The sequence below is a fragment of the Peromyscus leucopus genome, chromosome 8b (assembly GCF_004664715.2).
Source record: "Peromyscus leucopus breed LL Stock chromosome 8b, UCI_PerLeu_2.1, whole genome shotgun sequence".
NCBI lineage: Eukaryota > Metazoa > Chordata > Mammalia > Rodentia > Cricetidae > Peromyscus > Peromyscus leucopus.
Genome location: NC_051086.1, coordinates 82,020,822 through 82,034,870, shown reverse-complemented (window position 1 = coordinate 82,034,870; position 14,049 = coordinate 82,020,822). Strand labels below are relative to the sequence as shown.

The following is a 14,049-nucleotide window of genomic DNA, read 5'->3' as shown; positions in this document are numbered from 1 at the left end:
ATTAATATAAGCCTCTGTGTTTACTTGCGACCGAGCGATTACGGGACCCAGTGGGAGACAGGAAAACTTCCAACTACACTATTGTTTTCTTACTTTTGCATTTTGAGGCATTTTTAAATATTCTAGATAAAAGTGCTTTGTTGGACATAGGATTTACAAACCTTTCTTCCAATCTATTACATTTTTCATTTCCTTAGCAGTATCTTACAAAAAGCAGAAGACTTTTTCAATAGCATACAGTTTGTGCTTTTGGAGCCATACCTATAAAACTTCTGTTTAACCAAGTCTCAAAAGATTTCTCCTTGTTTTAATTCTTTAAGTTTTATTGTCATAAGTTTTGTATTTGGTTGTATGACCTGATTTCCACTAGGTTTTGTATACAGTGCTCAGCATGGATCACAGTTCATATTTTTCTAGTTTTGTTTTAAACTTTATTGAAAATTTAATTCTTATAAAAATTTAAGTAATATTTCAGTTGTAGCTGGAGTTTTTCTATGTCCCAGCTGGCCAGTGGTTGGGACAAATCTCTCCCACTCACATCCCCCAAGTAAGCACACAGAGGCTTATATTAATTATAACTGCTTCGCCATTAGCTCAGGCTTATTACTGACTAGCTCTTACACTTAAATTAACCCATAATTCTTAATTATGTTTAGCCACGTGGCTTGGTACCTTTTCTCAATTCTGCCTTGTCATCTTGCTTCCTCTATGTCTGGCTGGTGACTCGTGACTCAGCCCTTCCTCTTCCCAGCAGTCTTCTCTTCTGCTGGCCACACCTATACTACCTGCCTGGCTACTGGCCAATCGGTGTTTTATTAAACCAGTGTACAAGGGCAATATCCCACAGCATTCTGTGTTCTCTGCTTCACTGCTTTTTCTATTTCTTTTACCCCAAGAAAAAAAGTTGTGATTACTATAATCTTGAAGCAAGGTAATGATAAACTCCAAATCTGCTGCTGTTGCTGTTCACATTGGTTTGGGGAATTCTAAGTCATTTAATTTATACATAATTTTTAGAATCCACTTTTCAAAATGAACAAAAAAGCCTAATAGAATTTTGACTTGAGTGTGATCTATAAAATCTGGATAGAATCCACACCTACACATTCATTCTTCCAACCCTTAAACATGGTATTTCTGTCTAGTTCTTAAAGCTTTGTCAGGAATGTTCTATACTTTTTAAGATATAAGTCTTCTACATTTTTCTCAGATTTATTTATAAATGCATAATATTTTTATGCTATAGTGAATACTGCTTTTTATTTTAATTTTCAATTATTTGATGAGGGGATGCAGACACACAATTGATTTTATATATATATTTATCTTGTACCCTGTCACTCTTCTAAACACATTTTTAGTTTTATTATATTTATTACAGAGACTGATCATTTCATCTGAAAGTAAGTTGATTTCATTGGTTCCTTTACAACCTGGGTATTGTTTATTTCTTTTTCTTGCTTCTTGGCATTGGCAGTAACTTCCAGTTGAATAACTCACATTGGAGGCTATAACTAACCTTTAATGTTAAGTAAAACAATTAAAGAATCATTTATCATTAATAGCACTGCAGCCAGAAATGACAGACTCATATACTGGACGGAATTTAAATTAAGAATTTGCATATGCTCATCAAAACACACTGGTTAGAACCAAAAGGCATGCTTCACATTAGAATAGGATATCTGAATACCTTTATCTAACACAAGCCATGAACCTAAAATATTAAAAATGAAAAACTTAGGCCGAGTGGTGGTACACGCCTTTAATCCCAGCACTTGGAAGGCAGAGGCAGGCAGACCTCTGTGAGTTCGAGGCCAGACCTGGTCTATAGAGCAAGATCCAGGAAAGACGCAAAGCTACACAGAGAAACCCTGTCTCGAAAAAAAAAAAAAAAAACCTTAAATAGGTACTTTAGAAAAAGAACATTCAAATGCCCAATGAAGGAATGATAAGGAGCACTATGTATTGGGCCAATGTAAAATAAAACTATACTAACATACCACTGTACCCTACCACAGTAAAGTCACATAGATTAAAAATGTCAGTGTATGTGTACTTTACTGATCCTGGAAGATATTGACATATTGCTAAATGTACCCCAATTCTCAAGATAGTTCATCACAACAAACAGAATCTTAAAAAGAGATAACTAATATATATACATGTACACAATAATAAAGTGTAAAAGAATAGAATATAAACTGGTTCAAATAGTTGGGTATTCTCATATTAACAGATACCACTTTCTGGCTTTCTTAACTTCCATGCTGTAAGTTTTATTATTGACATTAGTCACATAAAGTATCTATAATGGCAAGGCAGAAAATCCTAACAGATAAGTTTAAACTTCTCCATTTATACTATGATGCTATGGACTAAATTCTGGGCAGGGTACTTACTTCTCAAAGCCTCCACATTTTCATTTTTTTTTCTATAGGCCTTCTGAATACCACTTATTCTGAAAAACACAGATTTATATTAGAAATATACACAAAAATTTATGATTACATGTGTTTACACATATGATATTTTTATCCAAGCTGTCTTAATTGCTTTATGATGTACCTTTTAAATTCTGAACTAGCTATATATCTCTAGCAATATAAGATACACTCCACACTATTTAAGACAGTGATGTACACACGTACATCGGGTAACAGATATTCAAATTTGGGGAAAAAATGGATAGGTGGAACTAGAGGGATATTTTGTAATCACATATTCAAAACAAGAATAAATTTGCATTATTGTACAAAAAATGGAGGAGGAAAGAAAAGGCTGAAATATTTAATAGGAAAAAATAATAAACCACCTTCCTGCTAAAGCAAAAAACCAAAGAAAAGTGACATTAAGGACACAATTATCTAAGAAGCTACAAAAGTACACTGCTGCTCTCCATTTTTTGCATCATTCACTCCTTTTCATGCTCAGACAACTTCTAAGTGAAGCACTTGTTTCAAAGAATTTACAGATTATTTTCATTTTTCATTAAAGGAGATATAAACTAGATGTCATTTCATGTCAGCAATATCAAACTGCCTACAAATGTGAATTTTCTCATTCCACATCTTTTATGATAGTATAACATAGGATTTAAATGTCACAATTTCCATCATCACTTCTACCTATACTTCCAAAAATGAATCATACCTTATAGCTTCTTTTCCTATAAATTCTGAAGAAACAGGCTCAACAATTTCACTAAGACTAATATTCCCATTAACGTTGCCCTCTGATAGCTCCTTATAATTTCTTTTGGTTTTTGACCAATACGATGGTTTTAGAAAGTATAAAGATGATCTCCTTAAGCCAAATTCTCCTAAAAATAGAAATTAAAAACACAGCTATAAGATATTCTTTCTGAAAGCATTTTTAAAATCATAGATAGTAAATAACCTTATTTTCTTAATTTTGATTTTAAAAGTCATATTAGACGGGTGTGGTAGCACAAACACTGAATCGTAGCACTTGGGAAGCAGAGGCAAATAGATTCTGTTGTTAAAGCTAGCAGAAACTACACAGCAAGTTCCAGCCCAGAAAAGATTATAGAGTAAGACCTTGTCTCAAAAGAAAACTAGTAATAATTAATTAAATAACTTTTTATCATATTAGCCAGACCTGGAATACAGAAAAATGTAATGAGGACCTCAAGAACACATGGTAAATGATGAAGGGTGACATGGTCAGCCCTGAAATCATATACAAACATCACTAAAGATACTCAGTGGGTTGTATTTATATACTTATGCATTTAGACAGATATTTAGACAGACAGACAGAAAGACAGATAGATGTAACTGCAACAAAAAGAGGCCATGAATTTGGGGGGGCAGGGACATGAAAAGAGTTGGAGGGAGTAAAGTGAAAGGCACATGATATAATTGTATTTTAATTTTTAAAAATGAAATTAAATTTTTTTTAAAGATTTATTTATTATGTATACAATATTCTGCCTGCATGTGTCCCTGAAGGCCAGAAGATGGCACCAGATCTCATTACAAGTGGTTGTGAGCCACCATGTGTTTGCTGGGAACTGAACTCAGGATCTCTGGAAGAGCAGTCAGTGCTCTTAACCACTGAGCCATCTCTCCAGCCCCAAAATTAAATTTTTTAAAGGTGAAGAAAAGTGTTTGGAGTTACAAGATTGCTTCATAGTTTTAGATTTTAAAGGGTTAAATAAAATAGTTTTAAGAGATTAACATAATAAAGGATTGAGTTGTGAAGGTCAACTAACCTTTCAAAACAAACATCTCTCTTTTTACACAATCTCCTTATGTTCACTAGTGGCTGGTGAATACACAACATAATGTATATTGTGAATATATGCATATATATTACTTAAAAGCAAATTAAACCACCAAAGACTTAAAATACTCTGACTAGGAGGGGAAAAAAAGTTAAACTAACCCTATATGAGCAAAATTCCTTTAGAATCTTACAGTAACCAAGCACATACCTGGAATGACTTGATCAAGGTAAACAGCCAGGAGGACATAGACTACACTATCAAGAGCCAGCATGGCAAGAGTGATGATTAGAGGGCAGGGGCCTTCAGTCAGATTAGAGAACAAGGCCCCTTGATTAAAATCTTCTAAATGCATGACCTGAAAACAAAAACAACAGCTTTATTCATAAAGATGATTAGAACAAAGCTAACACTACTAAGCATCATTTGTTTTATCCAGAGTGACATTAACAAAACTATTTAAAAACTAATTAGTAACAAGCCATTATAAGGAAAATAGTAAGGACCACCGAGAGAGAGACAGAGACAGAGAGAGAGAGAGAGAGAGAGAGAGAGAGAGAGAGAGAGAGAGAGAGAGAACATTTATCTAAATGATTCATTTAATCATGGTTTCTATTCTGTGTGAGTTTTTTTGTTTTGTTTTGTGAGACAGGGTCTTTGTAGACTGGGGTGACCTTGAATTCAGAAATCTACTTGCCTCTGTCTCCTGATTAAAGGATTTAAAGGCATGCTGAGATTAAAGGAATGCACCACCATGCCCACCTTTTAATTCTTTTTTTCCCAGTCTATGCTTCTGAAGCTTGTATGCAACAGTACAGTCTCAAAGTGTGTAACAATGACTCTTAAGTTTCAAGTAATTAAATCAATTGATTAATATATTTATAAATAATCTACTGCAATGTTACCTCATAAAACATCTACATAACATCAAACATAAATCACATATAATAACTGAGTTTATGTTCTACTCTATAAATAGCTCCTTATGAGATTTTTTCCATTTGACTCTGACTATACATGTAAGAAAAATAAAAAACCAAATTTATAATATAAGTATTCTTAATTTAAATTTTTTTATGTATACAGATGCTTTGCCCACATGTATGTCTAGGCACCAGGCACGTAGGAGCAAAAGAGAGCATCAGATTCCTATCACTAGGATTATAGCCACTTGAAAGCCACTTGAAAGGGGATGCTAGGAATTGGACTTTGAACCTCTAGAAAAGTAGCTAGTTCTCTTAACCACTAAGATATCTCTGCTTCCCCTAATTCTAAATATTATTTAGATAAATGACAATTCCATGGCTCCTAGACTAATAAAACCTACCCTACACACTTAAACATATTTTATTATTTTACTCATGATAATTTTGTTCTGTGTCATACACAATTTTCTGCTCAGCATTCTTCTGAAATAAATTTAAGTGTTTACAATAGAACAATGAAGATTATTTGGAACTCAACCAATGACTTCTAATAAATTGAGTTATTACACTGAAACAGAGTTATGAGATACACTAAAGCAAAAACTGAACAACTTGTAAGCAAGATATTTAACTGAAAACTTAAAATTGGAGACATTATAAGTGACAGTAAATATAAGGTATACTCTAGTATATTCCTTTCTGATGAAATTTAACAATTTTCTTGCATTTCTTTCTCAAGAAATGTTAATGTTGTTTACAAACAAAAGGTGCTATTAGTGGTAGGACAAGACACTGCAACCAACCGGCAAGCACTTTGGCGGATGAAAACACTTGGCAAATGAAAGATGAATGCATTACCTACCTGGGCAATACCAATCAGAAAGGCACACTGACAGAAAGGGCTGAAGAGCCACACTAGCGACTTGGGGAAACTTTCCATGAGGACTATCAAAAGGCCAACAAATCCAAGTGCCACAGTGACAAAAAACTCAACTACTCCCACGTGTTTTGATTTTTTAAAAAGAGGTGTCAGCATTAAAGCAAAAAACACCTGAAAAGCATAAATGTTAGGTTAATATATAACTCATATACACTGACAGAAAAGCAAATTAACTTTTTTGTGAAAGAAAGTTGCATTCATGAGAAACTACAGCTGTTAAAATATAATTTCTAAATGCTACAGGAAGAAGCTTTGTTTTTACAGAAATAGATATACACATTTAAAATTTTTAAACTGACAAATATTAATGCCTACATTTATTTATATAATAGGGAAACATAAGCACATTTATACAATGGAGTCCATGAGGAGCCATGTGTTGGCTAGCTAGCCCCAGGGACCCACCCACCTGTTTCTATCCCCTCACCTTCCCAATCTTCAACCCCCACACTGGGGTTTCAGAAACATTTATGTGGGTGCTGGAGATCTAAACTCGGGTCCTTACCTTCGTCAGGCAAGCACTTTACCTACTGGGTCATCACCCAAGTTTCCAGTAAGTTTTTAAACAAAGAATCTATGTTTTAAACTGAGTGTTGAAAATGATATTAGGTCTTTATACTAGAAATAGGAGTTATTTATAATTTATTATTTTGAAGAATGAAAATGATAGTAAAAGTATTTAACAATATACAGACAGGCACATAAATCAATCATAATGAAACCTAGAATCATTTAAAATAATGGTCAGTCATCAGTTAGCATACCAAATGACTATCAGACTACTAAAGAACTACATTTTTTTAAAAAAAAAAGCCTTTAAAACTAATTGTCCTAGAGCATAATTTGAGTCAAGGCTTCATGAAAGGGGGAAAAATATAGCAGTGTACAATCTTCTAGACAACATCAGAACTACATGTAAAATATAATATACCAAAAACAAGTTAGATTTAAACATGAGATTATAATTTTTCTAAAAGCATTATTATACAATACTACACCATGCACTATTTAGTTATTTATCTGTAACTTAGCAAAAATATCTTTATATTTTTATATGGAAAATTGACTAAGTTAATCAATAAAAGATCATAAATGCATTATGAAGGCACTTTGATATTTCTGGTTAAAATACTCACAGATGATAATCCATATAAGAAGAAGAGTAGAAAAATCACAACGCTGCTACTCTGAGGGAATAAGGACGAAGCTGTTGCAATGACTGCCATTAGAAGTGACATAAGGAAAATCAAACTTGTATACAGAAGAACCCAGGAAAGCCTACAATGAAAGCACAAATACATTTATAGTCAAATGAACGCACTTCAGCAGTGAAAAACAAATTACTTTAAACTAAGCTTCAAATTTGTTTTAGCCATTTTATTCTTTAAATGAATTTATTTGCATGTGTTCATGTACTGAAAATTAATATTGTTAAATAACCATGAATAAAGTATTAGTCAAGCCACAGGTGAATGTGACTGATATAGAGATAAAATGCTATCTCTCAGAATCAAAAATTTTTAAAATGTAATAGCAATTCATGATTAAAGCTAATACTCTCAAAATCCAAAAGAGCACCAGCATCTCTGATTCTCTTAAACTGTAAAAGTTTAGTAAGTCCATATAATTGTTTTCTTTATGAAATTAACTATAATTAAACCCTGAATGTTTGGTTATCAAAAACACAAAAGTCCTTACCAATTAATGACATAATTACCATACTCATACCTTGTGAGCTGCTGATTAATAAGATCAAACTAGAGTCACTATTTTTACTCAAGAATTTCCCTCAAATCAGAGCTCAATGGAATTATTATAGTATTTAATTTCACATTTTATTTCTTTTCCCATTAGCATTGAAGAAAAATCATTTTAAAGAAAACTTCAAATTTAAACATTTATTTGAGTTAGTATATATTTATCACTTAGAGCTAAATTCATCTAGCAATTTCAATACAAAAATAATAATTCATTGCTTCTTAAAAACCATTTCTAGAACATTTAAAAAAAAAAAAAAGAAAGAAAAGTTAGGTGTAGTCACGCACACCTTTAATCCCAGCACTCAGGAGGCAGAGGAAGGGAGACCCCTGTGAGTTCAAGGCCACCCTGGTCTACCTAGGAAGTTCCAAGACAGCCAGAGTTACTTATAGAGACCTCTTTCAAAATAACAGTATGGGGCTGGAGAGATAGCTCAGTAGTTAAGACTGCTCATTGCTCTCGCAGAGGACCTGGGTTTGATTCCTAGGACTGACAAAGGGGCTAAGAACCATCTGTAATTCCAGTCCCAGAAAATCCAATTCTCTCTTCTGGCTTCTGCAAACACTGCACACACATGGTGTACAGACATACATGCAGGCAAAACATTCATACATGCAAAATAAAAATAAATTTAAAAAGCAAAGAAAATGTTAAGACATAATAAAAGTTTTATAATTGTTAGAATAGGCCAAATAAAAATGTGTAAATGCATCTTTTAATAGCAACTTACACAGTACTAACCTTCCTCCTAAATGAGCTAAAAGAAACCAGTTTTTGTTTGAAACAGCATCTGGCAATATAGCCTAGGCTGGCCTCAGACTCAAGACCCTCCTGATTTTTTAGTGCATTATAAGCAGGCACAAGCCAGCCAGCTTATAAACAATGTGTCTTAATACACAGTAGAAAGAAAAAAACGTACTTAGCTATTTATAAATATTCATGCCTCCATAAAATTAGCACTGTATAAAAATGCTGATATAGTAACACTCACTCATGGGAACTTTTTTCTCCATTGTGTCTCTATAAATTACCTGTATGTTCCTCATCTTTCTTTACTGAAGTTTTCAAGTGGGGAAAAGAGTTCAGGAACTACATGTGCAGACCCTGATCTTTTTAACTAAATTTTCAGTGTTATGTATATGCTATGACATTAGGAAAGGACATTAATAGTCAACTTTTAATTTTTAGAGATTTCATATCTTCAGTGCAATGATGAGATGAAATACATGGTACATGGATAATGGGTTCAAACAGAATGTGAGATAAAATTTAAATGTAGTGTCAACACAAACTTCCCACATTACTCTTCCCTTACAGTAAAACAAGCAACTAATTAGCTAATCTCAAATTCTAAAATGAAAATATTACAAGGATCAGGATCAGCACTACATCAAATTGGGTAAATTAGAATATACTGCTCAAGATCTGTATATTTAATACAACTGTTAACTATACTAAGTAATAAACAGTTAAACATACCAAAAAGCAGTGTCATGAAGTCCCATTATCTTTAAAAATTCCTTTAACTTTTTTTCTTTTTCTGCTACAATGTGAATTGCCAAAAAGTACCCAAAAGGTGAAAATGCTATGACTAGATATATTAAAATGACTCCTCGGGGAAAAGTGTCTATTTCTACAACAGCAGTTTCTCCCATGATAACAGCTTTAGTTGACTCCAGCTCCTTCCACAGAGAAACATTGGTCTTCAGCTATAATTACAAAATGTAAACACATTAAATTAATTTAGTTCTGACAATAGCTCCTAATAAAATGTGATTATTATTACCTAAAATTAGTAAGTAACCTCATGCAAATAAAATACTTAAAAAAAAACCACACTCTTGAAACAAAGTGAGTGACCATAATATCATCATATAAAGCCGAATTCTCCTTTTAATTCATTCTGGAAATTAAAAGTTTGAAGAATGGAATGAATAAATTTTGATTAATTCATCAAATAAAATAAAATCATATGATTTTATTATCACATTAAGCAGATTAAAGGCATATTAAGAATATGCTTGCTTCTTCAAAGCTGAGGCTTGTAGGAATGATTAATAGCCACCATTCCTATGGCTATATTTTAAAAGTCTCTTTTATTTAAAAAGCATGTTTTCTTTTTTTTTTTTTTTTTTTTTGGTTTTTTTTTTCTCGAGACAGAGTTTCTGTGTAGCTTTGTGCCTTTCCTGGAACTCACTCTGTAGCCCAGGCTGGCCTGGAACTCACAGAGATCTGCCTGGCTCTGCCTCCCGAGTGCTGGGGTTAAAGGCGTGCGCCACCACCGTCCTTGGCAAAAGCATGTTTTCTTACTGCTTTAAAATTGAAAAACTCAGGCCGGGCAGTGGTGGCACACACCTTTAATCACAGCACTTGGGAGGCAGAGCCAGGTGGAATTCTCTGAGTTCAAGGACAACCTGGTCTACAGAGCGAGATCCAGGACAAGCACCAAAGCTACACAGAGAAACCCTGTCTTGAAAAACTAAACTAAACTAAACTAAACAACTAAACTAGACTAAACTAAACTAAAATAGATACACAGGATATATTTACAGAATTATGTAATTAAAATATTTACCAACTGATACGTCTAATATTCAAATAAATGCCTGAACTACAACCCTGTACTACCCACAGTGGTCTAAGCTGGTGAGGGCTAATGTCTGACTGAATCACAATTAAGTTCTGTAGTATCATCATAGAGACACAGATAATATTTCAATCTTTATCTTAACAGTACAACTGAAGTAACACTGTATTACAAACCCTAATACAGCCATAGCGTGCAAGTTGCAATCAATTCTACACACATTATCTTATTTGGTTCTTACAAGAGTCCTGTCACAAAAAAAGTATTACATTTACAGCCAGTGTGCTACCTAGAAGTTTAACAGCTAGAAGAGACAAGACTGCTGTTTACAGACTCCAATCCTACTTCTATTGTATCATACATACTCTGAATGTACAGTTTGGTAGAGAAGACTGCTTATATGCATTTTTATATTAAAATATTTTATAGTAAATTTCAAATTGAAAAAGCAAATAGGAAAAACCCCCACAGATACTAAAGAAAATGTAGAAATGTGATATGTAATTCTAATGGCTCTCGCTTAAGGCACAAAATTTAAGGCCATACCTTTAGAGCATAATTTAAGAATTTAAAAACCATCTTAGAGGCAGAATTGTACTAACGCTTAGACTTAGGAGTCAAAAGACTATAATCTGATCCTCTGCCAGTAATTCAGAGTCCTGAAGCTACTTGATATAACTTTATTTTCAGTTTCAGTCTCAGAGAGTTGGTAAACATTAAATAAATTTATATGAGAATATAACTTAGAAACATTGTTTAATAAATAAGGGATAAATGTGAATCGAAAATAAAATCCAGCACTACAATTAAGATAATAAAGGTAGTCACCTTCTCTTAACTTATTTGAATTCAAGTGAAAAGTCTAAAAGTTCAGATCCTTCATAATACAGGAATATTTCAGAAATATTGCCTATAATCAATAAATATATGGTATTGATATATAGTATGCTGAATAATATTCATAAAACTATACAATAAAAGTAGACTTCAAGAATTACTAAATTAGAAAATATTATTTCCATTTTATCTTTTTTCTCAAATGATTATGTTATGTATTATATATATTTTTAAGTAATTTAACCAAATCCAACTTTAAAGAATTAAGGAATAATTATTAAATTATGGTTTGATTTTTCTTCCTTTGTTACATTTACCTGTATAATGGCAGCATCTATTGAGGCCTGTAAAACTGTAAACCCTGAGGACCAGTACTGAGCAGCATCACACGACTTTGAACAACCAGCTATAGGGAGAAAAATACGAGATATAAGATTCTTTACAATATTGTAAGGACTTTCTTCTGAAAATAACACATGGAAGGTTACCAAAGTAGCACAATCAATCAATCACTCTCTACAGGACCAAAGAGAATAATGCCACTAACCTTCAAAGACAAGTATCTGTAAGATTCCTATTTATTTGAACGCTCAGACAAAATTATACATGTTAGAGGCTGGCAAGATGGGTCAGTGAGTAAAAGTACCTGGCCCACAAGCCTGATAATCCAAATTCTATCCATGAAAGCTACAAAAAGCCAGATATGGTGGTTTGTATGTGTAACTCAAGCATTCCTATGGTGAGATGATAGACAAAGACAGAACAACCCAAGAAGGTCATGTCATGGGCCAGCTAGCCTGGAGTTCAGAGCAGTAGAAACAAGAAAGACCATGCCTCAACAAGATAGAAGAAAATCAACTTCCAAAAGTTGTTCTCTGGCCTCCAACACAGATGCAGTGGATTTACATATAGTCACACATATAACACATATCACACATATCACATAAAATAAAACAAAAAAATGTGTTAGGATACTATATGGTAAATGAATAAAGATATAAATTCATTATAAACACAATTATTGAAAAGTCACTTTTCTAGGGCTGGAGAGATGGTTCAGTGATTAAGAACATTTACTGCCACTATGGAAATCAGTGTGGCTGTTCCTCAGGAAGATGGGAATCGATCTACCTCAAAGTTTCAACTATGCAACTATACCTAAAGTATGCTTCGTCCTACCACAGAGACACTTGTTCAATCAACCACGTTCATTGCTGCTCTCTTCATAACAGCCATAAATTGCAAACAACCTAGATGTCCCTCAACAGAAGAATGGATAAAGAAAATATGGTACATTTTCACAAGAGTATTATCTAGCAGTTTAAAAAAAATGACATCATAAAATTTGCAGGCAAATGAATGGAACTAGAAAAAAAATCATCCTGAGTGATGTATCCCAGACCCAGAAAGACAAATACAGAATGTATTCACTTATATGTGGATATTAGCTGTGAAGTCAATAATAACCAAGCTACAATCCATAGAACCACAGAGGGTAGGTATAGAGTAAGGGACTAGAAATAGCAGATATATCTCATTAGGAAAGAGAAATAGAATTATTTTTATGAACATATTGATGGGGGGTTCTGGATTGGAAGATCAAGTAGGAATGGAAAAAGGAGGGATGAGAGAGGGAATATGGGTAGAGACAGACAAAATTAAGGGGCATTTGGAGGTTAGTATGGAAACCTAATACAGTAGATTCCTCCTAAAATATATACATATATGAAGATGATCTAAGTGAAAATGCCAAATAATGGGATAGACAGAGACCTAACTGGCCATCTCTTGTTACCAAACAAAGCTTCCAGTACCAGGTTTGAGTTATAACTAATTGAGCTGTTAGCCAAAAGCCAAGAAACAACTCAGGAATCCCCAAACAACCCAGGCTGTTGCCAACACTACAGGTTTCTCTCTACAAACTGACATCAAGGCCCCACTGCTCAAGACAACCTACACAACTCACTGAACATGGAGACGTCAAACTGGTGCCTACCTAGAGCCTTCACTCCTATGCTACAGGTATTTGTTACATGCAGGTACTCTGTATGCTATCAAAAGAGAAACGGAAACACCAAGCCAGCCACAAACCCTTATGGTGTACTACCTACAAGATACGCCAGGGCAATGGTGGCACAAAGTTTGTGAGAGTAATCAACCAATTCCTGATCTGACTTAAAGCAAACTCCATGAGATGAAACCCATAACCAACACTAAGAACCAGAAACTAGCTAGCCTAGGGACCTAGGGCAAAACCAAATAATACAAGTCTAAAAACAAAAAAGAAAAAAAATGTAGTGATAAAATGACTACTACTGATATTTTACTATACTCATAGATCTGTGCTTTGTTCAATCATCAGAGAAGCTTCCTCCTGCAGCAGGTGGGAATGAATATAGAGAACCAATCCAGACATTACACAGAGAGTTAAAGACCTTGGAATGCCAGCCCTAACTGGGATGTCTCCATCAAATCTCAAAGCTCAGGGAACCCCAGAGAACATGAAAAAAGAATCTAAGAGCCAGAGGAGATGGAGGACACCAATAAAAACAAGGCCCTCTAAAACCACATAAGCAAAACTCATATGAACTCACTGAAACTGAAGCAGCATGCATAGGGCCTGCATGTGTCTGCACCAGGCCCTCCCCACTTATATTATGGTTTCCAGTTTAATGTTTTTTATGGGATTCCTAAGTGTACAAATGAGTGGGTCTCTGATTATTGTGCCTTCTCTTGGGCTCTTTTCCTTCTG

The 14,049-nt window shown here is 33.9% G+C and overlaps 1 protein-coding gene across 2 annotated transcripts in view; it reads right to left on the bottom strand.

Annotated features, from left to right (window-relative positions):
* The window catches only part of Abca5 (ATP binding cassette subfamily A member 5), a 76,379-nt gene that overhangs the window by 47,085 nt on the left and 15,245 nt on the right, over positions 1–14,049 (bottom strand). For both annotated transcript variants that reach the window (XM_028865277.2, XM_037201398.1), the window contains exons 5-11: positions 11,615–11,703; positions 9,353–9,582; positions 7,252–7,393; positions 6,038–6,226; positions 4,460–4,607; positions 3,154–3,322; positions 2,403–2,461 (exon numbers count right to left, since the gene is read on the bottom strand). In XM_028865277.2, coding sequence (XP_028721110.1) covers positions 2,403–2,461; positions 3,154–3,322; positions 4,460–4,607; positions 6,038–6,226; positions 7,252–7,393; positions 9,353–9,582; positions 11,615–11,703 — 1,026 coding nt within the window. The remainder of the gene's footprint in view (positions 1–2,402; positions 2,462–3,153; positions 3,323–4,459; positions 4,608–6,037; positions 6,227–7,251; positions 7,394–9,352; positions 9,583–11,614; positions 11,704–14,049) is intronic.